The sequence below is a fragment of the Symphalangus syndactylus genome, chromosome 11 (genome assembly GCF_028878055.3).
Source record: "Symphalangus syndactylus isolate Jambi chromosome 11, NHGRI_mSymSyn1-v2.1_pri, whole genome shotgun sequence".
Taxonomy (NCBI): domain Eukaryota; kingdom Metazoa; phylum Chordata; class Mammalia; order Primates; family Hylobatidae; genus Symphalangus; species Symphalangus syndactylus.
This window is the reverse complement of record NC_072433.2, coordinates 17,534,199-17,556,368: the sequence shown is the minus strand read 5'-3', so window position 1 is coordinate 17,556,368 and position 22,170 is coordinate 17,534,199. Positions and strand designations below refer to the sequence as shown.

General features: G+C 55.3%; 1 protein-coding gene and 1 non-coding gene across 21 annotated transcripts in view; one reads left to right on the top strand and one right to left on the bottom strand.

Moving 5' to 3' along the window:
• Positions 1-21,788, top strand: part of JADE2 (jade family PHD finger 2) — a 57,902-nt gene extending 36,114 nt beyond the window's left edge. For 8 of the 20 annotated variants that reach the window (XM_055299530.2, XM_055299532.2, XM_055299533.2 and 5 more), the window contains 6 exons: positions 334-501; positions 2,626-2,742; positions 4,261-4,725; positions 12,097-12,214; positions 15,215-15,343; positions 17,065-21,788. In XM_055299530.2, coding sequence (XP_055155505.1) covers positions 334-501; positions 2,626-2,742; positions 4,261-4,725; positions 12,097-12,214; positions 15,215-15,343; positions 17,065-17,900 — 1,833 coding nt within the window. In that variant the 3' untranslated portion in view covers positions 17,901-21,788. The remainder of the gene's footprint in view (positions 1-333; positions 502-2,625; positions 2,743-4,260; positions 4,726-12,096; positions 12,215-15,214; positions 15,344-17,064) is intronic. The other 12 variants (XM_055299535.2, XM_063611574.1, XM_063611573.1 and 9 more) reach the window with 3 other exon arrangements.
• On the bottom strand, positions 16,562-16,621 carry LOC129457897 (U7 small nuclear RNA). The gene has a single exon (XR_008649438.1). It is a non-coding gene; the product is annotated as a U7 small nuclear RNA (small nuclear RNA).
• Positions 21,789-22,170: the final 382 nt, after the last annotated feature.

Here is a 22,170-nt window from a genome sequence, read left to right as displayed (position 1 = left end):
TTGTATTCAACTTAAGGGGATTCTTGGACTCTCCTAAAGTCTATTGCTGGTTAGGAACCTCCGGCTAAACTGACTCTCCTCCCAGCAGAGGGCAGACCTGAACCCGTTCACAGAGGACTGAAATGGTGGCATTTCAGGCATACAAGCAGGCCAAGGAGGGCTTTCCAGGAGCCCTTCCTTCTTTCCTTGCATTGTAACTCCTCAGAAGGTGTACGTGCCAGAGACTGGAGGCTGTGTAGCAGTGTAGCATGGGGCTGGCACTGGACCAAATGCAGCTGACTGCTGACCAGACACAGATTGGCCAATTCCGCTGACCACCCTGCTCTCTCCTAGGCATGCTACGGGATCCTCAAGGTGCCCACGGGCAGCTGGCTGTGCCGGACGTGTGCCCTGGGTGTCCAGCCAAAGTGCCTGCTCTGCCCCAAGCGAGGAGGAGCCTTGAAGCCCACCAGAAGTGGGACCAAGTGGGTGCACGTCAGCTGCGCCCTATGGATTCCTGAGGTGGGTGAGCGTGGAGGTGAGGCAACCCAAGGAACAGCCCGTGGGGAAGTGGGTCTGCATGGGACTCACGTAGCAGAGCACTGGGAAAAGAAGGTGATGGACTCACATTAAAACACTGAGATCGGCCGGGCGAAGTGGCTCATGCCTGTAATCCCAGCATTTTGGGAGGCCAAGGCGGGTGGATCACCTGAGTTCAGGCATTCAAGACCAGCCTGGCCAACATAGCAAAACCCCCTCTCTACAAAAATTAGGAGTGCGTGGTGGCAGGCACCTGTAGTCCCTGCTACTCAGGAGGCAGAGGCAGGAGAATCACTTGAACCTGGGAGGTGGAGGTTGCAGTGAACCGAGATTGCACCACTGCACTCCAGCCTGGGTGATAGAGCAAGACTCTGTCTCAAAAACAAAACAAAACAAAACAAAAACACACACACTGGGATCTCAGGTGATGCACCAGCGAAGAATCCAGGCCACAGCTATAGGGAGCTTTGCTTGTGGACTTGGACAGAGCTCAGGTGGTGACTTCTATGAGAAAATGGGGTTATGGACCACTAGGAGATTCAGGAGATAGGGATGAGGTCTGGACAGAAGTCAGGCAGCTGACTAGAGGGGAAAGCAGATTGTGGGGTCCATCTAAACCTAGGCAGTGGTTCCAACCAAAGTCAAGCCACATGTTCAAAACAAAGATAAGCCAACTGACCTTAAAAGAGAATCGAGTGGGTGAATCATTTGAGGTGAGGAGTTCAAGACCAGCCTGGCCAACATGGTGAAACCCCGTCTATACTAAAAATACAAAAAAAAAAAAAAATTAGCTGGGCTTGGCACATGCCTGTAATCCCAGTTATTTGGGTGGCTGAGGTACGAGAATCACTTGAACCCGAGAGACAGAGATTGCAGTGAGCCGAGATCGCGCCACTGCACTCCTGCCTGGGTAACAGAATGACACTCTGTCTCAAAAAAAAAAAAGAGAATCAGGCGGTAAGCCTGAGGGGAAGTTGGGTAGTGGGCCTGCTGCTATGGTTGCGGCTAGGATGGTGGGGTGGGTGTGTTTCTGAGTCCAGGTGGGAGTGCCACGGGCAACAGGCTGGGTCCAGAGTCAGTGAGTTAGCAGAGGTCCTGGGTGCCCAGAAGGCCAGCCATTTTATTTGAAATGTGAAATGTTGAAATGCACCAGAGTTTCAGCCCCAGCCCTGCTGTGTGGACTGACTCAGATTGAGGCCCCACTCCAGTGTTGCCTGTGCCCAGAAGCAAGCCAGGTGGCCCTGTCCATAAGTGGTGCTGTCCTTCCTGGGCTCACAGTCTGAAGCCCACAATGCAGGCTTCTGTGATAACAGTTGTTTGTGTCAGCAGTAGGCACTTGCTTGCAGATCAGCATGTTGAAGACTGGGACCACCTCTGAGTGTACCCTGGGCTGGGCATGGCAGAGACAGAACCAACAGGGACTCCATCATGAAGACCCTTTGGCTCAGGACCTTTGGAGAGAATTGCTTTTTCCATCCTCAGGCATTAGCAATGGGGAGATGAACGTGCCCTGCCTCTGGGCTGCGGGGTGGTCTCTGCCCAGTAGACTTGGGCATAGTTGTAGGCCTGTCCCCATAGGAAGGGCTCAGCAAAGGTGTATCCCCAGGAGAGCCCTAAAGACCTTCAAGAGGAGATCCCACCATGAGGCTTTTTCTTGGTGCCTAGAAAAATAAGTAATACAAATACAAATTGTAACAAGAACTCTGAAGATGTTATTAACAAAGGCCTGAGTGCAGAAAGAAGGGGGATCTTGCATGTACCTATGCACACACCAAAGCACCTCTGTCAAGGCCCACACGGTCTTAAGCACATACACGCAGTCAACTACACACTGATGGCACACTCACACATTCACAGACCATTTAAGATTAGTCTTAGATAAGCACACACTAACACACTCATCCAGTGGTCAGCTTGGGAGAGTTAGGAGGAATTCCGGCCTTTGAGCCATGCTTGTTTGGTGTCAGGAGGGACTTGGGATTCAGGGGCTCAGCCACTGCCCTGTCTGCCCACCACCTAGTTTCAGCAGACAACCCCCCATTTTGGAGATCCCTGGAGGCAGGCTGGGGATGAGAGGAATGATGCAGCCCCCTGTGTCCTGCCCAGGTCAGCATCGGCTGCCCAGAGAAGATGGAGCCCATCACCAAGATCTCGCATATCCCAGCCAGCCGCTGGGCTCTGTCCTGCAGCCTCTGCAAGGAATGCACAGGCACCTGCATCCAGGTATGTGGCCTACTTCACCTCCTGCTGCTGGGAGCTGGCTGAGAGAGAGGCATGCTTGGGGCCTCAGACAGCGGCTGCCACCACCTTCTCCCCTCCATGGGGCTGCAGACTGATGGGCCCCAGAGAGGTGTGGGACTGGAGACAGAGTCAGAATCGCACCTGATGGGGAGAATTTCTCCAACCCCTGGTCTTCTAGGGAGTGGGAACAGACCCAGGGAACCAAGGCTCACCACCCCATTGGAGTGCTGAGAACTCTGGCTTTCCCTGAAAGCAAGTGTCTTGGGGCTTGATGAATACATTAGCTTCACTTCTGACATTGAACTTGACACGTTAGGGGTTAGGAATCAAACCTCTCCTCTAGCTAAGCTAATAGACTCTCCTGACACTGGAAGGACTGTACCAGTCTGTCTTTAGCAAAGCCTATTCCCAAGTCTGGCGTGCATCAGAATTACCTGGAGGGCTTGGTAAACATAGACTGCTGGGCCTACTCCTGAGAGGCTCTGACTCAGTAGGTCTGGAGTGAAGCTGAGAACTTGCATTTCTAACAAGCTCCCAGGGGAGGTTGATGCCTCGGGTCTATAGTTTGGGAATGCAGGTGGGAGTCATCCTTTGTCCCCCTCATCTTTTAGGAACAGAGTTGTCATTGTAAACTTTAGTTTGCCTCCACCCATCCATGGACCTTCGAAAGGATTTGTGAGTGCAGCATCAGCAGTCATAGTAGTTGGGTGCATGATTGCTGACACAGTTATCATCATCCAAGGCGAAGAGAGAGGGTCAGGCCTCAAGCTGTCTGGACGAAAGGAGAGGGAAGGGGTCTAAGTCCAGCCCCTCTTCCCAGAGGACACAAAGGGGACCACAGTCCCTATCTTAGATGAACCAGTGACCCATTATCAGCCTTTCTCTTGAAGCTCTGTGATGCCAAAGTCATTTTGCCCACACAAAAATGCAGCTTGAGGCCGGGCACGGTGGCTCATGCCTGTAATCCCAGCACTTTGGGACGCCGAGGCAGGTGGATCACCTGAGGTCAGAAGTTCGAGACCAGCCTGGCCAACATGGTGAAACCTCATCTCTAAAAATACAAAAACTAGGTGGTGCATGCCTGTAGTCCTAGCTACTTGGGAGGCTGAGGCAAGAGAATCACTTGAACCTGGGAAGTGGAGTTTGCAGTGAGATCGAACCACTGCACTCCAGCCTGGGCAACAGATTGAGACTCTGTCTCAAAAAAAAAAAAAAAAAAAAAAATGCAGCTTGTCCCCAGAGGTGTTTCTCAACCGTCTTCTGATTGACTCCTCCAGGGCATGTGGTGTTGAATGGGTTACCTTTCCAGGCGCCCCAGAGCTGCTCCTCCTCCCCTGCCGTAACTCCCATCCTGCACAGGAGGTTGAGAGCTCATGCCATTCTATTTAGGTTCTCTCCAGCATTGCGCATTCTCAGCAGAGCCTTGGGGGAAGCCCCTCTGTCTTCTCCCCTCCCACCAGGCTCCCTCCATGTCTGATGCTGCCCCTCCTTTCCCCTCAGTGTTCCATGCCTTCCTGCGTCACAGCGTTCCATGTCACATGCGCCTTTGACCACGGCCTGGAAATGCGGACTCTATTAGCAGACAACGATGAGGTCAAGTTCAAGTCATTCTGCCAGGAGCATAGTGACGGGGGCCCACGTAATGAGCCCACGTCTGAGCCCGCGGAGCCCAGCCAGGCTGGCGAGGACCTGGAAAAGGTGACCCTGCGCAAGCAGCGGCTGCAGCAGCTAGAGGAGGACTTCTACGAGCTGGTGGAGCCGGCTGAGGTGGCTGAGCGGCTGGACGTGGCTGAGGCGCTGGTCGACTTCATCTACCAGTACTGGAAGCTGAAGAGGAAAGCCAATGCCAACCAGCCGCTGCTGACCCCCAAGACCGACGAGGTGGACAACCTGGCCCAGCAGGAGCAGGACGTCCTCTACCGCCGCCTGAAGCTCTTCACCCATCTGCGGCAGGACCTAGAGAGGGTGAGTCCCCATGCCGCCTGCCCACTCCCTGCCTGGTGGGTCCAGGAGTCCTTTCTTTTTTTTTTTTTTTTTGAGACGGAGTCTCGCTCTGTCGCCCAGGCTGGAGTGCAGTGGCGCAATCTCAACTCACTGCAAGCTCCGCCTCCTGGGTTCACGCCATTCTCCTGCCTCAGCCTCTCCCAGTAGCTGGGACTACAGGCGCCCGCCACCATGCCCAGCTAATTTTTTTGTATTTAGTAGAGACGGGGTTTCACCGTGGTCTCGATCTCCTGACCTCGTGATCCGCCCGCCTCGGCCTCCCAAAGTGCTGGGATTACAAGCGTCAGCCACCGCGGCCGGCCCAGGAGTCCTTTCTATGCCACAGTCACTGCCCTGGAGCAGCCAGGACTCACCAGGACTCAAACTGTGAGCTCTGGTGGACCGACCCTGCTGCAAGAGTCTGCCAAAGGGCTGAGGGCTTTCAGGTCCCAAAGAGTATGGGGGTGACTGACACTTTATAGAACAGAGAAGAGTCCAGTTCTTGAGTCTCCGAGTCCCTCTTGTCCTAGCCCTGTCACAGGCCTGGTGAATGGTGGGGGCCCTGCCAAGGTCATGAGGCTGAGAGCACCAGAGCTAGGGCGAGGACCCAGGCTTCTGGCACTTGCTTGCCTCTGTAGGCCCCGCCTGGTCCTAACACATGAGCTTGCGTTGAGAATCTGAGGCAGAGGAGGAACTGGGGCTTCCCAAGGTGTCCCTGTAACCCATGCTGAAAGCCAGGGGCATCAAGAGCCAAGAGCAGCCAAACAGGCACGTGCCGTGCCAGGGCAGGGTAGATGGGTAAACGCGGCTCCGTGGGATGCTGGGCAAACAGAACAGAGGCACAAAGGAGACAGGGTGGACTCAAGGAACGGTGGAGTGGAAGGAAGAGGTGAAAGGGGCTGGTGGATCGCACGAGACTGGGCTGGTGGATCACAGTGTGTCTGGAAGCTGCAAAAGTGCTAAGGAGGGACTGACACACTGTGGCTGGGACTTGCACCCAACACTCCCTGGAGGAGAAGCCCCAGAGTCTGGAATGGGTGGGCTGGCTGAAAACCACCCCCCAGCTGTGTGCTGGGAAACAGATGACGGTGGCTTGGTCCAGGGGGCTGAGTGAAATGAAGCAGGATTTCTGGATTCTTGTCCAGTCCTCTGAACCCCACAAGCTGTTCTGGCCTCTACTCTCTGGGACATTTCTAGGGTTCCAGAGCATATGGGACTTTGTCACAGTGTCTCCCCTGGGTTCAGACATACATGCTCACCTTCTCCCTGGGTCCTGTCAGGAAACAGCCCTGGGCAGGAGCATGCAGGGAGCTTTGTGTGACCCAAGGCACCTGCTTTTCTTATGTGCATCGCGGTGGGCAAGGCTGTAAAATGGGTAGAACATCTCCGAGGGTGTTGTACTGTCAGGGAAGGGGCACTGGACCCAGCTTCCCCACTCCCCTCCTTCCCACTCATCTGCCCTGGAGCCTGCTCAAGAGGGAAATGACCTATTGGCCCCGGAGAGCCCTCACTGCCTGGCAGCCAGCTTGCCACCAGGCCAGAAGGAAGAGGTGGGGGTGGGAGGAACCAGATGTAACTGGCTCCAGCCAGGATAGAGGGCAAGGCTACCTACATTGCAGCCACCACCTCCTGGCCAGCCCAGCCTCCTGTCACATGTGGCAGGGGCGTCAGGTGTAAGACCTTCTGGGACCGAAGCTGCTTCCAGAGTCTTCTTCAGGCCACCATGTCTCCACTCGCTGGATCTCCAGCGGAAACACCTGCTTTTACTCCTACTGTTTCCCAAACAACCCCTCAGAACTGACCTCCCTGTTCTGTGCTGGTCAGCCCACGTGTCTGTCCCTGGCTGGGTTGTCCAGGGAGGTCAAGGGCTGACTCACTTATGTAGTCATCATCCTGGAAAAAGAGACTCGAGGAAGATCCTCCCAGCCCTGCTGAGCAGATGAGGAAACTGGGGCTCAGAGAGACGAATAACAGGAAGTCTTAGAGGAACTCCATTCCACGGGTTTTGAGCTTGAATTTGGACCTCAGTCGGGGGCAGAAAAGGAGTTGTTGGCTTATTCTCTATTCTGTAAATTTCCTGGGCAAAAGCATCCTTTTATCAGTCCCCTAATCTTCCCACCCCAGTGTTGGCTGGTTGAGGTGGGGCCTGGGGCTGAGGTTGGCAGGCTCTGGGGTTCCGGGGAATGAGAGCTGCTGCATAGCCCCCTGCAGTGGGAGCCAGAGCACTCCAGAGTCAGGTGTGAACCATCCCACTCCTCCTCCAGGAAGAGGAAGCAGGGCCAATTCTGAAGTATGTGCAGCCTCTTACGGCTCAGGGGGCCCTGTCAAATGCTGCTTCCTGAGCAGCCACCAAGCTGGGCTGGCAGGCACCAGCTTTGATGAGGGCAGGGGCATGCACAGCCCTGGCAGGGCTGAGGAGGAACAACCATGAGCCAAGCTGACCCCCATCAGCGGCCCAGCCTCAAGGCCTTTCCAGGTCACACATTTGCAACTTGGGTGAATGAACAGCGACAAGAACCCTGCCACGGGGCAGGCTTTCTGCAAAGGCCCGTGTTGGTTGGTGGCCTGGCCAGTGGGCCCAGTCTCGGACCGTGGCCCAGTGCCAGCAGCCGGGAGTATCCAGCCTGTAACTGGGCACTAAGCCAGCCTGGGCGGGAATCATCAGAAGATGGGGCAGGGCTTGAGGTCGAGACCTTGGTAGCCTGACTTTGCATCCAGTTCCTGCACTCCCAGCTCTGTACCTTCTTTGTTTCAGTTTCTACTTCTCTGAGTTTCAGTTTCTTTGTCTGTAAAATGGGAATAAGAATCAGACTGACCTTGGGGTCACAGTGCATGTGGGGGACAGAGCTTAGCACAGTGCCCTCCATTGTTGGCCGTGATTGTTGTTACTGTCTTGGCCCCTCAGCATTTGGCTCTTAGAAGAAGGGAGGCCAGCCCGTGTGCTCTGAGGGTGGGCTCCACAGAGGACCAAAAGGGCAGGCCCAGTGCTAGGGCCTGGGAACCCAGCATCCTCCCAGATCGATTCGTTCCTCCTCAGCCAGGCAGGGGTTTTGCTGAGAGAAACAGGAGCCGGGGCTGCTGCCGGCATGAAATCTCATTTTATGGTCAACCAGATGTGCTTTCCTAAAATTTCAGCCTTGGGCCTCGGCCCCGGCAGACACTCGGAAGGCATGGCCACCGCAGCCTCCCGGAGTTATTTATGGCTGACAAAAAAAATTGCAGCGCTGTTGATCAGCCCTACAAGTGCCGGCTGGTGTCCCCTAGCAACGGTGCTGACAAGCAGGCTGCGCAGGGACTTGCTGCTTGTGGCTCTGGCTCCGGTCACCAGGAGTTTATTTGGGAGCCTGACCTGGCCTGAGGAGGCCAAGAGGGTGGAGGCGGCTCTAAGACACACACCTGCCCAGAGGATGATATGGGACAACTTCCCAAGGAGGGGAAGGCTCAGCAGGAAGTGGGTCCTGGCCTCGGTGCCTGGATGGTGGTCCCTTTGGCCTCCCACCAAAGCCAACCTTGTGCTGGGCAGCTCCAGCCTGCAGACCTCTGGCTCTTCTGCCCCTGTGCCTTCCATCTCTAGGGCTCCCCCAACCCATTAGTGCCCTTGCCTCACCCAAGCCCAGTCACCACCCCCAGCTGCTCCCAGGTCAGTAGCCCAGAAATTGCCACATCCTGCTCCCTGCCCACAGTCTACTGCTCTCCCTGCTCACTTGTCTCCCAGGCCCTCCACCTTTCTTTGTCCTGCTTTCTTCACTCACTCCCTGTGTGGCACTGGCCTGCTCTGCCCCAGCTCTTGTCCCTCACTGAGGCCAGACGCCTGGCAGAGCCTCACCCAGTAAGAGCCACTCCCTCCACCAGGATAAATCCCACAGCGCCGAGCAGGGCAGTCCCTGCCGCACACCCCATCTCATACCTGCTGCCCACGTGCTGAGCCCTGCCTCCCTCAGGACAGCGTCCTCTCTATCCTCGTACCAGGGCCTCTAACTTCCTGCCAGCCGAGCCTCTCAGTCCATTTCTCTTCCCTTCCCTCCTCTCTTCCTTCCCCCACAGGGGCTTTTTTCCAGCCCACACCTGCAGCTCACCAGTCTGTCTTTTCTTCATCCCCTCTGTGGGTCCTTTTCCACCAATATTTGAATCTGTTCAACCCTCTCTCATCTTCAAAAGCGAATCCTCCCTCCCTATTTCCCTCTAGTCGTGGGTTCCTCCGCTCCCACCCCCATCTCTCCTTTCCTGTCATCCCTCATGGTATTTGCATCCTTGCTGCCCACTCTGGCCGGGTTTCCGCCACATCCCAGAGCCTGCCACCTGGGCTGCCTGCAGCCTCCCCTGCCCACCTCTCCATCCCCCGATCCTCTCAGCAGCGGCTGCCACAGTCAGACCTGCCCTTAGTCTTGGAGTCCTTTTCCTGTGATGCTCTGACCAGGTCCCCCCTGAGGTCCTGGTTTACCCCCCTCCCTCTCTGGCTGCTCCTTGGCCTCAATGGTCATCCACTGCTCTCCCCTGACTGCCTACTCCCAGGGCTGGAGGCCTCAGGCTCCACTGTCTTTCACGGCTGCCCACAGTTTTGCCCCACTTGGGGGTGCTGGCTGCCCCTCCCTCTTGAGCTCCACACCAAGTCCCTTTAAAAGGCTGCCAGCATCTCATGCCCAGCATCCCTGTTAGTTTCCTAGGCCTGCCCGCGTGCTACCAGCTGGATGGTGAGATTCATCCTCACGGTTTTGGAGGCTGGAAGCCCAAGGTTGAGGTGTCAGCAGGATTAGTTCCTGCCGGAGGCTCTGCGGGAGAGTCTCTTCCATGCCTCCCAGCTTCTGGTGGTTGCCAGGAATCTTTGCTGTTCATTGGCCTGCGGACATCTGTCTAGCCTCTGCCTCTGCCAGGTCACATGACCTTCTCCCTGTAGGCCCCTGTGTCAGGACTCCACTCACAGTAGATCAAGGGCCCACCCTAATGTAGTATGACCTCATCTTAACTATTCATATCTACAGAGACCTTATTTCCAAATAAGGTCACATTGCGAGGGTCCCAGTAAAAATGAATTTGGGGGAACACTATTCAATCCCGTACAGAAGCCACTGGAGGTTTTAAGGGGAGAAGGGAAGTGTCTCATTACTCTGTGAAAATCCAGCCCTGGGCCGGGCGCGGTGGCTCACGCCTGTAATCCTAGAACTTTGGGAGGCCAAGGTGGGCAGATCAGGAGGTCAGGAGTTCAAGACTAGCCTGGCCAACATGGTGAAACCCCGTCTCTACTAAAAATACAAAAATTAGCCAGGTGTGGTGGCAGGCGCCTGTAATCCCAGCTACACGGGAGGCTGAGGCAGGAGAATCGCTTCAACCCGGGAGGCCGAGGTTGCAGTGAGCTGAGATTGTGCCACTGCACTCCAGCCTAGGCGACAGAGTGAGACCCTGTCTCAAAAGAAAAAAAAAAAATCCAGCCCTGGCTTCCCTTGGCCTGGCTCAGTCAAGCTTCAGCGCCTGCCCTCCTCCCTGGCCAAGCCCCGACACTCCTCACTGCTCCCTTTAGACTCCTGCCATGTGGCTCTACTCTGCCTCCCCTGGCCTGGCCTGGCTTGGATTCCTTGTTCCCAGGCTCTGCCCCCGCCGTATGATCAACCCCACTCCCACTGGCTGCCTGTGTGTCCAAGACGCCTTGCTCAGCACCCCCAAGTGTGGGTCGGAGCCACCTGGTCCTGTCAGTAGTTGATCAGCACCTACCTCCCCTGAGAAGAAAGGGGCCCCAGCGGCGTTGCTCACTGGAGTCCAAGGCCCCGCACAGTGCAAGTCCACAGAGCTGTAGCCAGTGCTTAAGGGTGTGGGGGAAGGAGGCTGGTTGGAGGGTGGTTTTCAGGAGGTCCAGGTTTTGACAGGAAGGTGGGTCATCCCAGTAGGGTGGGACCAGGTGGTTGCAGCCCAGGGTGGCCCCCCGGAGTGGTACTGGCCATAGGGATAGGTGGAGCTGAGGCTCAGAGGTGGGTGGCCTGGTGCTCACGGTCTTTGAGCTGAGGGTGCACACACCAGCGTGGAAGGCCACGGAGAGTCCATGCAGAGTGCATCGTGTGGAGGCCTGAGGCTGGAGCCACCTTTGTGGTACATCCTTCACGGCCGGGCTCAGGAAAGAAAGGAGGATACCTGTACCCAGAAGAGAGGTCTGATCTTGGCTGCCCTCAGACTGGGAGAAATGGTTATGCCAACAAGCAGGGGGTCTGGAACCAGAGGTCACCCCAGCTTAAGGACATGAAGACTGAACTCAGCCTTGAAGATGGAACCCAACGGGAAACAGCCTGGTCCCAGCTGGCAAGACCCTGGTGGGACCCAGGATTCAAGCTGAGCAGCTTTGGCCAACTGTCCCTGATAATGGAGTCTCCATCCTGTGCTGAAGACCAAGGAAGTGTCTCAAGGGAGGGGGCTTGGTCTTGGCTCCAGAAGTGTGGCCTGCCCTGAGAGCAGCCAGGGAGGGATGGCCCACTGGGGTAAGGTGCCAGGTGGGCAGGCAGCAGCATGATCCATCCTGCAGGTGCTTCCTGTGGGACCACCTGTAGGAAGGGTCCATGTCCCATGAGCTTAGCAAGCTGGTGTCTAAGGCCCCAAGGGGCTCTTCCCAGCTGGCCTTGAGGCAGTCAGAGAGGCCTCTGCCCTCTCTGCTGAGGGGTTCTGTCACTGTGGCAGAGTGAAGGTGGCTGTGTGGATGTGGAAGCCTTGACCAGCACGGCATGAGCCTGGCTCAGGTCCCAGTGCAGCGGATAGACATGGATTGGCTGCAGGCTGGGCACAGGTGGGTTAGGACTTTCTGCTCAAAGCTCTTCCGATGGCGTTCTCTCTGGCTGCAAGTACCGGGGCCATTTGTGGCTCAGGACAAGTGTTAGTTTTTGTCAGGCCGTTTGTGTCTGAAGAATTTCTTTGCTGGGAAAGAAAGGCCTTGGACAGGAGGCAGAGGGATGAAGTTGGTGACCTGGTGAGACCCTGATGAGTCTGCGGGCACTGTGGTTATAAAGGAGAGCAACCATGTTGGCAGGGCCTTGGGAGGCAGCCTGGCTGACCTTACCAGGAAGGTAAGACTCAGAGGAGGAAGGTGGGCATGCCGGGTTGATCTAACCAGATGCTTTCGCCTGGCTGCTCTGGCTCAGCCGGGCACCACAGAGCTGAGGCTGTGTTTGGTCTTAGATTTTGGATCCGAGACATGCAGCACAGGGCTGAGGATGCGCTCAGGGTCTGGGAATTGGTTTGCAGATGTTCTGGGCAGGATAGGCTGTGGTGGTAGCCTGTGCCCCTGGCACTGCCTCCACCCATAGCAAGGTCCCCAGAGCTGGGAGGTCTGGGGTGGTTGCCTGTGAGTAAGGTGGAAAATCTCTCTTGTTTTCTCAGGTTAGAAATCTGTGCTACATGGTGACAAGGCGCGAGAGAACGAAACACGCCATCTGCAAACTCCAGGAGCAGATATTCCACCTGCAGATGAAACTTATTGAACAGGATCTGTGTCGAGGTAGGCGCCTTCCCCACCTGCCGCCGCCACCTCCGTGTGCCCTCTCTTGCGGGGCTGGGTCCCAAGGAGGGCGTGTCTTTGGATCCCGGTGGGGTATGTGCTTGGAGCCAAGGGCCACTGGCCCCCGCTCCTACCCTTCACCATCCAATTAGTAGGCCCAGACGGGGGCCTGCCAGGATCCTGGGTTGTGCGTCACTAGGCAAAGAGCCAGAGGTTGGAATGTGGGCATCAGGCCTGCCCTCAGGGAGCTTTCTGGTTGACTAGGCCACAGCAGTTCAGGAGCTGATTGCATGTGAACAGGTACAGAGAAGAAGTCCTAGTGGCTCTCTGCTGGTGCTGAGGCAGGAAGGGCCAGAAGCTGGTGAGCTTGCCTGAACCCTGGTGTGCCTGGGAGTCAGTTCCGAAGAAGGCAGCTGCCCCAGAGATGTGACAGGACCTGGCTGTTGTTTCTCTCTGACCCTAACAGGATTCATGCTCTGCATCCGCAGTGTTTTTCACTGTTTTATTCTTATTCTTCTTATTCTCTTGGCGTCACATGCGTTTAATGGATCTGGAAATCAAAGGCTGAAGGAAGCTTTGACATTAATCTTATCTGTTAATTGTGGTTATTGCCAGGCACAGGGCGCTTCTTGGAGCGTATACATGTTAAGAAGGGCAACACTTAGCCCCCAAAACGGTACCCCAGTGTTGCATTTACATGCAGCAGAAATAGCTGGATGGAGAGAGATTTTGAGCCAGGGTCTGCCAATGCCACTTCAGCCTCAGGGCTGAGCTGGGCCTGGAGAGGAAAGCTGCTGAGCCACCATTGGAGCAAATGACTGAGGACCGCTGCTGCCCCTACTTCTGCCCGAGAGCTGAGCTGACCTGATTGTGCTTTGGCATCACCACCCACTCTGGCCCCAACATCTAGCCTTGCCAAGTTCAGGTGCTAGTCATGGCCATGCAGAGCTCACAGTGTACCCAAAGACTGTGGCAGCTTCCTGGCTGCTGGAGCTTTCCAGGCCCCCTGTCTTCTGTTTATTCATTCAGCCAGCATTAACTGAGCATGGACTGGATAGGGTTCCTGCCCTTGTGGAATGCACCATCTGGAGAGAGAAAGGAATGTGGTATCGCAGAGGCTCCAGTTGCTGCCAGTGTAGGGATAGAAGTATCAGGGATATCTTCCCAGAAGCAGTGATGCTCCAACAACATCTCAGGCGCTTGGCTGTGGCCACATATCGGCTGCAGAAGGAGAAGCCCATGCAAGGCACCCACAGTTGAGGAAGCAGAGGGTGGCAAGCCACGAGCAGTGCCCTCAGGCACAGGATTCCAGAAGCATGGGCAAGAGCCTGGAGGGTCCACATCCCCACATTGGTTCTGGGGACATTTGCAACTCCTTGTCTTGAGTGTCAACAACAGGCAGCTCTTTGTTCAGGGCAGGGCAGGGTATTTGGAGATGACTGGTTTGCCCTGTCCAAAGCTGCTGCTCACAGTGTTGAGAGGCTTGACGCCTGGGGTGGGACATGGGCTGTGTGCGTATCGACGAGGCTGTCTGGCCTGGCGGCTGGAAAAAGCCTCCTAGTGGAGATGATATTTGGCCTGTGAGCTGAATCAGGTGAAGGATAGGACAAGAAAACAGCATATTTGGAGACTTAGTGGCCAGAGCATGTCTTGGCAGAGAAACTGGAAGGAGGCTGGAATGGCTGCACCGGGCAGAAGGAAGATTCCTAAAGTGGGGATGACGGGTAACCAGGGTCACATGTGCAAGATCTTCTTGTAGCCTGGGGGAGGAGCTTACACTGTCCTGAGAGCAGTGGGGAGCCTCAGGAGCCTGCCTCCAGAGTATCTAGGCATTGGTTGCATGCCGTGTTACAGATGAGATTGCCCAGGCACAGTGGCTCATGCCTAAAATCCCAGCACTTTGGGAGACCACAGTGGGAAGATCGCTTGAAGCCAGGAGTTCCAGACCAGCCTGTCTCTACAAAAAAAAATACAAAAATTAGCTGAGCATGGTGACACATGCCTGTATTCCTAGCTGCTTAGGGAGCAGAAGTAGGATTGCTTGAGCCCAGTAGTTTGAGGCTGCAAGCGAGCTATGATTACACCACTGTACTCCAGCCTGAGTAACAGAGCCAGGCTCTGTCTCTAAAAAATAAATAAATAAACAGATGTGGCCAGACACAGTGGCTCACACCTGTAATCCCAGCACTTTGGGAGGCCAAGGTGGAAGGATTACTGGAGCCCAAGAGTTCAAGACCAGTCTGGGCAACATAGCAAGACCCTGTCTCTACAAAATTTGAAAATTAGCCAGATGTGGTGGCATGCACCTGTGGCCCCACCTACTCAGGAGGCTGAGGCTGGAGGATCACTTGAGCCTGGGAGGTCAAGGCTGCAGTAAACTGTGATTGTACTACTGCACTCCATCATGGGCAACAGAGCAAGACTCTGTCTCAAAACAAACCAAAACAGATGAGACTGAGGCCTGGCCTGAACTGAAAGGATACAAGGGCCGGGGTGCACCCTGAATCTCCCATCTAGTTTGCTGCCTGACTTTGAAAGCCAACCCAAGAGACCACGGCAGGAGACTGGTTCAGGGTTGCTGACCCTGGGGTTAGGAATGGAACCCAAGCCTCTTGACCCCTCAGATAGTGTTCCTTCCACCTACATGTCTAGCTCCTCAGCCTGGCATTCAAGGCCCTGCCCTGTCCAGACTCCCCTCTAGCCATTCTTCCCACCACCCACACTCTCTCCCAAGGCTGCGGGTTGTGCAGGTCAGACTGGAGTCCAGGTCCGGCGAGGGCCTCTCCTCGTGGCCCTGTGGCCACCCCAAGTCCCCCACAGGCCACAGTGGACAGTTGGCTCACCCCACCATGCCAGCCATCCCCTGGCTCCAACCTTTTTGCTGTGGAGGGTGAGCACTGGCTGATGGAGGACTCCTGGGCTGCCACGCAGGGATCTTGGTGCTGACTGAGGCCGCTCAGGGTAACCATCTCCCTCCTCCTCTCACTTTCCCTGACACAGAGCGGTCTGGGAGGAGAGCAAAGGGCAAGAAGAGTGACTCGAAGAGGAAGGGCTGCGAGGGCTCCAAGGGCAGCACTGAGAAGAAAGAGAAAGTGAAGGCGGGGCCTGACTCAGTCCTGGGGCAGCTGGGTGAGTGAGGGCCATGCTGGCCTGCAGACACAGCAGGCTTGACCATCACCACGCTTGCAGCTCTGTCTGCCCTGCGGAAGGCCAGCTGCACAGAGTAGGAGACTGAGGCTCAAGAGTGGTAACCAGGCCCTTGCTTGCCCAGGTGCACACACCTTCCACCCACAAAGGAGACAGATCTCAGAGCCACGTGTGACATCCTGGGAAATGCCCCTTCTGTAGACCTGGATGGAGGCTGGGCCACGCCCACTCAGGAACTGTCCAGTCATTCCCCTGGCTGGGGGGTCCTGGGTGCTGGATTTTCCCAGAGGCCCATGGGACAGCCCCATGCTGGGAGGGGAGGATCTGCCAGAAAGCCCCATCCTTGTCCTACTCTCCCAGAATCCTCTAAGTAGGCCCTTCCCGCAACAGCAGCAGACTTTCCTGGAGCTACCCAGAGGAGTGGCTGCAGGGCCTGGCCCTGCCCACCACCTCCACTGTCCCAGGCCTCCTGTTAGGCAGAGCAGCCTAATGGGAGCAGTGTGACTCATGGACCTCACATGCTTCCTCCAGAGATCTCAGGGAGCATCATGGAGTCCCCATCCAGACCTTGCCTCTGGGACGGAAGCCTCAGGTCATCCTTTCTGTCCCTCTGTCTCAAGAAGGGGACAACCCAGGCATGGTGGCGCATGCCTGTATTCCTAGCTGCTCAGGGGGCTGAGTTGGGAGGATCGCTTGAGCCCAGGAGGTTGAGGCTGCAGTGCGCCATGATCATGCCATTGCACTCCAGCCTGGGTGACAGAGCAAGACCATGTTCCTTCATTTCACACCCCTCCCGCAAAAAGAAGGGGATAACTTGGGTGTCTAACAGGAAACCCAGTCTCACGTCTCGCCAGCTGCCCCCTCCCAGGACCTCGGTAAGGAAGGAAGGCTCTGCCGCCCTCACATCTGCTGGCGTCTCACTTGCCTCCCCTCTCCCTGACATCCAGGAGGGACTGCATACTGCTTGCTACCCCTATTCGTGCCTGATCCCTTTATCCAAGCTCTTTGCAACGCTTATAAAGACTGAGCGCCCTCTGGTGGCCTGAGGGCATTTTCCTACAGATTCCTCCTTCCGCAACCCCACCAGAATGGGGGTAGTGGGCAGGGCGAACTTCGTGGGTAGCAACCTGTGCAGTTCCACGGGGTCCTTGTTCTTGGTTTAATGCTCTGCTGCTGCCACCTTGAATTTTCTTTCCCATGGCAGGCTTTCTGGTAAAATCCAAAAAACCTGCTAGACAAACTAATAGAGCTATAACACTCCACCTTGAAATTCTTAATAATATTTGAACAAGGAGCCTATATTTTCATTTTACACTCCATCCCACAAATTATGAAGCCCATCTTGAGGCAGCATGTCCTTCTGGAGAGAAGGGTATAAGTAGTCCCTACTCTTTGGTGGTGTATAGGAGAGAAGGGTATAAGTAGTGTATATAGTAGTGTGTAAGGGTGTAAGTAGTGTATGTAGTAGTGTGTAAGGGTATAAGTAGTGTATAAGGGTGGTGTATGTGGAGAGAAAGGTATAAGTAGTCCCTATTCTTTGGCAGGAGGGATGGACAAAACAAGATAGCTCACCTGGGTCTGGCACAGGGGGACAGAGAGAAGACGACGCATGGTGGTGTGCTGGGAGCGTCAGCGGGCTTCCTGAAAGGGTGGGACAGGACACACGTCTGCTGGCGTCTCACTTGCCTTCTCTCTCCCCTCAGCAGGCCTGTCCACCTCATTCCCCATCGATGGCACCTTCTTCAACAGCTGGCTGGCACAGTCGGTGCAGATCACAGCAGAGAACATGGCCATGAGCGAGTGGCCGTTGAACAATGGGCACCGTGAGGACCCTGCTCCAGGGCTGCTGTCAGAGGAGCTGCTGCAGGACGAGGAGACACTGCTCAGCTTCATGCGGGACCCCTCGCTGCGACCTGGCGACCCTGCTAGGAAGGCCCGAGGCCGCACCCGCCTGCCTGCCAAGAAGAAACCACCACCACCACCACCACCACCACCACCGCAGGACGGGCCTGGTTCACGGACGACTCCAGACAAAGCCCCCAAGAAGACCTGGGGCCAGGATGCAGGCAGCGGCAAGGGGGGTCAAGGGCCACCTACCAGGAAGCCACCACGTCGGACGTCTTCTCACTTGCCGTCCAGCCCTGCAGCTGGGGACTGTCCCATCCTAGCCGCCCCTGAAAGCCCCCCACCACTGGCCCCTGAGACCCTGGACGAGGCAGCCTCAATAGCTGCTGACTCAGATGTCCAAGTGCCTGGCCCTGCAGCGAGCCCTAAGCCTTTGGGCCGGCTCCGGCCACCCCGTGAGAGCAAGGTAACCCGGAGATTGCCGGGTGCCAGGCCTGATGCTGGGATGGGACCACCTTCAGCTGTGGCTGAGAGGCCCAAGGTCAGCCTGCATTTTGACACTGAGACTGATGGCTACTTCTCTGATGGGGAGATGAGCGACTCAGATGTAGAGGCTGAGGACGGTGGGGTGCAGCGGGGTCCCCGGGAGGCAGGGGCAGAGGAGGTGGTCCGCATGGGCGTACTGGCCTCCTAACTCACCCCCTTCCCTGTCCCGGGCCCTGCCCTGGTTCCCCCACAAGGCCTCAGCCCAGTCACAACTGCCATTTCCAGTCTCTGCTGAGTGTCCCAGACCCTCGAGGCTGCCACTCCGTCGTGGTTTTATTTTTAATATAGAGAGAGTTTTGAATTCTACACTGTTGTCTTTCCTCTGTGCTGGCCTAGGACATTAGGATTCCTTCCACGGCTCCGGCCGCCAGGACCCTGCCAGGTCCCGTGCACCATCCCTGCCCTGCCCACGTGGTATTGCTGGGCTCCTGGCTAGATACAAGCAAGGTGGAGAAGAGCTCAGGACTCCAGCCCGCTGCCACTGGGTGACACAGACTGTCGTTTGGGCATTATTTCATGGCAGATGGGCCAGTCCAGGGCCTACCCCGCCTTGTCCCCAGATCCCACTGGGGTCCATTTGGGGGGGTCCTGCTGCACTCCACCGATCCCCAAGGAAGTATAATAAACGATACCCAGCCAGAGTCTACTCACTGTCACAAGCACAACGAGTTTATATGAGAAAGCACTGAGGGGGTGCAGAGGGCCCGGTGGTTCCAGGGGAACCGAAAGCTGTTCCTGATCAGCCTGTATCATCTGAGGCCTGCCTGCCCACCCTGCCACCCTCCCCTCCCTTGCTGCTCTGCCCCTGCCAGTGCCCAGCCCAGCGGCTCTGGGAAGGGGTTCCCAGAATCCCTCCTGAGCTGTGTCATTTACTCAGGGGACTCCCAAACAGCCAGCTGCCAGTGCAGGTGGAGGGCTGTAGGGGAGGGCCAGTGCCCAGACAGGGTCATGGGGCTCAGACCAGCCCACTGTAGAGAATCACTCTGGGGCTCCAACTTCCTTCCTTCCTTCGGGGCCAGTCTCGGCCGAAGTCTGGTCACTCTCAGACAGAGCTGACCAGACCAGACCGTTTGCCTTTTCAAGTTTCCTAGTCCTGCTAAGAGATGAGCTTCTTCCGTGGTTTCCTTTTGGAAACCCCTCCTTCCAACAAGCAGTGGGATCCCGGGGCCCAGGGCGGGCCGGTGTTGGCCGCTGGGGCTGTTGTAAGTCTTGCTGGATGTTCCCCTGTTCCTGAGCCTTAACCCCTCGCCCAGCCATCCCCCCTGTCCTGCCTTCCCCACCCCACCCTTAGGTCCCAGGTAGTTGCTCCGAAGAGTTTCAGTAGAGTGGCCCCAGGGTGATAGCTCAGGGAACAACAAAAAAGGAATTCCGTGAAAACATTTTTTTTTTCTTTGATGAATTACTCCTGGGTCACTTCCGCCACTGGTAAAGCCAGAACTTCTCCAACAAGAACCTTTTAAAAAGTCCAGTGAATCAGTCGAATCATTATGTGGATGCCAAAGAATATTTTGACCATAATACAGCACAGCCTGGACCTGACAACTTGTCACTTGGACTTTTTTTAAATGGAGTTCTTTAGCAACAAAGTATAGAAACATGTTCATTGCACACACCCAAGGAGAAGAGCTCAAGTGCTTGGAAGAGGATGCTTTGCTGCTGCTGAAGTGTACCTGGGTGTTAGATTTCAGATCCTGGGCTGAGCCCACTGTGAGCTTTCCTAAACTCTGAGACTCACAGAGGGGAAAGATACTGATGGTGAAACCAGCATGGAAAACGTCTTTACCATGTGGTTCCCTCCTCCCCAAATACATAAAGCAAATAAGCAGGATGGGGAACAGCTTGACCTTCATCCACCCCTAACTCCAAAACTATCAAGGTACGACAGTGGCATTGTCATCGACACTCAATTTCATGTGAATTTTAGCAAAACAGGAAACAAAGATAATGACTCAGTTCAGAGGATCGGACAAATGTGTCTAGTCCGGGTGGACTCGGAGGGAGTGGGGTGGGCTTCAAGAATTCTGGGCGTTGGGATGGCATGAGCTACCCCGTAGAGTTTAGTCTGCCTGCCCGCCTTGGTAGTAGTGACCAGTCAGTGTCAGCATCAGTGTCCCAACCCCAGTCTCTGTTTACTGCCTTTGGACAGAACTTCTTCCTTCCCCATGCTTTGGGTCACCTCGGGCTGCAACCCTGTCTGTGCCAGATTGCCCGGTCTGACCCTGCAGGAAGCAAAGAGGTGAGCTTAAAGAACAACCAAACTCTGCCAGGGGTCCCGGAAAGCCCAGGGTCCAGCAGTCTCAGCACTTGACCCCTTGCCCCTTCACAGCATTCTGGGGCAGGGGCTGGGCCTCCCTGGTGGCAGGGGTGGGGGGAGAATTAGGGAGAGGGTGCAACGAGTCTGGCCCCTTGCCTCGGGCTGGCTGGTGTTCTTCCAAGAGGGCTCTGCTCACATCGTTGGCCTCTGGATTCTGGCCCTTCTTCATTGGCTATTGCTTTGGACTGGACTGTCGCTGAGCCTGTGTCCTGCAGAACCCAGATGTCTGTTAGACTGGCTGGCTGCTGGGAGGGGAGCGGGTTGGCCTTTCACTTGGGGGGCCCTTTCACTCCCAGGCCAAGCCGTGGAGCAGTCTTCTCCAGGCAGCTGTCTCCACCTCCAGGATGTCCACCAGGCTGCAAGGAGAAGGATGCCAGCCACCCATCCTTCCCCAGTTCCCAGCCTTTCCCCTGTTAGTCACAGCCTCTTCTCTCTTTTTCCAGTCTACTGTTCCCAGTGTAGAGGGCTTTGCTGCCCGAGACTGAGGCAGGTCCCTTCTCCAGGCCAGAGGTGGAGGTGGATCTTTCTCTCGACCACGTCTGCCTACACACACTGCTCCTCCGCAGGGAGGGAGAAGCGGCTCTGTAACTCATTCTGGCTATCGTCCCCCTTCTCACTGACCTGACCACCCACCACCTCCTTCCGCCTCATCACATGACAAAGGATAATGTGCAAGAAAAGTATTTTTATGTATCATAAATGTATTTTGAAACAAATGGGAAGAAGAAAGGTAGAAGGGTTTATTTTATTAAATGAGCCTGACTTAGTGACAGTGTGTGAGCATTTGCAATGTAAGGGCCTCAGCTTCCTTGGAGAAGCCACCCCAGGTTTCCAGACATAGATGTTGAATTGTTTGTGGGGGGTGTGCCAGGCCACATCTCGTGTGTCCGCATGCAGGCACGCCTGTGTGTACTGTGTATGGGCGCACCGTGGGACTAGCTGGGACAATTCCTAGAGATTCAACTGCCCAATTCTAACCAACATTGGCAGCAGCTGAACTTGGCATTTCGTTGCTAACTGCCAGATGTGGCCAACCTCTGTCCATTCACAAACCACTGAAAAATGATCTGGATTTCTGTAGCAAGGCCCTTGGGGAGGGCACTCTCCCATGCCCTTGGCCTCGCTGGCCACATTGGCCAATGAGCCAGGGCTGGAATCTGAGACCTTTGGTTGTTCTTTAAGGCACCTCCTGCCACTTTCTCCCTCAGAGGCACAAACACTTTGTGTTCCATGTCAGTTTGAGGGGACGGTGGGGGGATGATATGAATGTCACAGGAGGAGACACCTTCTGTCTTTGTTTCAAAGAAAGAGATGTGCCATTTGTTAATATACAAGAGAAATATTGAAAATATATTGAAAAGAGCAATTTTAAATTATTTTTGGCTTATGTTGCAATATTTATTTTCTTGTATTAGAAAAGATTCCTTTGTAGAGAAAAAATGTATTTTTCATTAACGCAAAGACCTATTTCTCCTTTTTGTACATTGTCCATGTGCGCAACCCTTAACGAGCAATAGAATGTATGGTCACCTGGGTGTGGCCAATGCCCGCTGTGCCCTGCATGATTCTGTGTTGCCGCTGCTGCATAGTTCCCAGCCCCATCCTGTCCTGCTCACTCATGGGGGCTTCCAGACCCCGGCCCCACCAGGGCTTGTGTCATAGGGAGCCCTTTGCACTCCTCGTGTGTTGGCAAACGCAGTTAATAAAGCAATGTTTTCTGTGCTGGCTGGTGTGAGGCTCCACTGCATTTGGATGGGGTAGGGAACCCTGGGAGTCCCACACACACACCCGACAATGGGCTCAGCAAAACCACAGGGTCCCTGAGTTTTCCAAGGGATCGGCTGCCACCTCCTAAGGAATCATAATAAAGATGTTCAGTGCACACCAAGAGCTATAATTTCAGAGCAGTATTTATATTTTTCATTGTTATTATTTTTTGAGACAGGGTTTCACTCTGTCACCCAGGCTACAATCTTGATTCACTGCAGCCTCGACATCCCGGGCTCAAGCTGTCTTCCCACCTCAGCCTCCCGAGTAGCTGGGACTACAGGTGCATGCCACCATGCCCTGCTGATTTTGGTAATTTTTGTAGAGACAGGGTTTT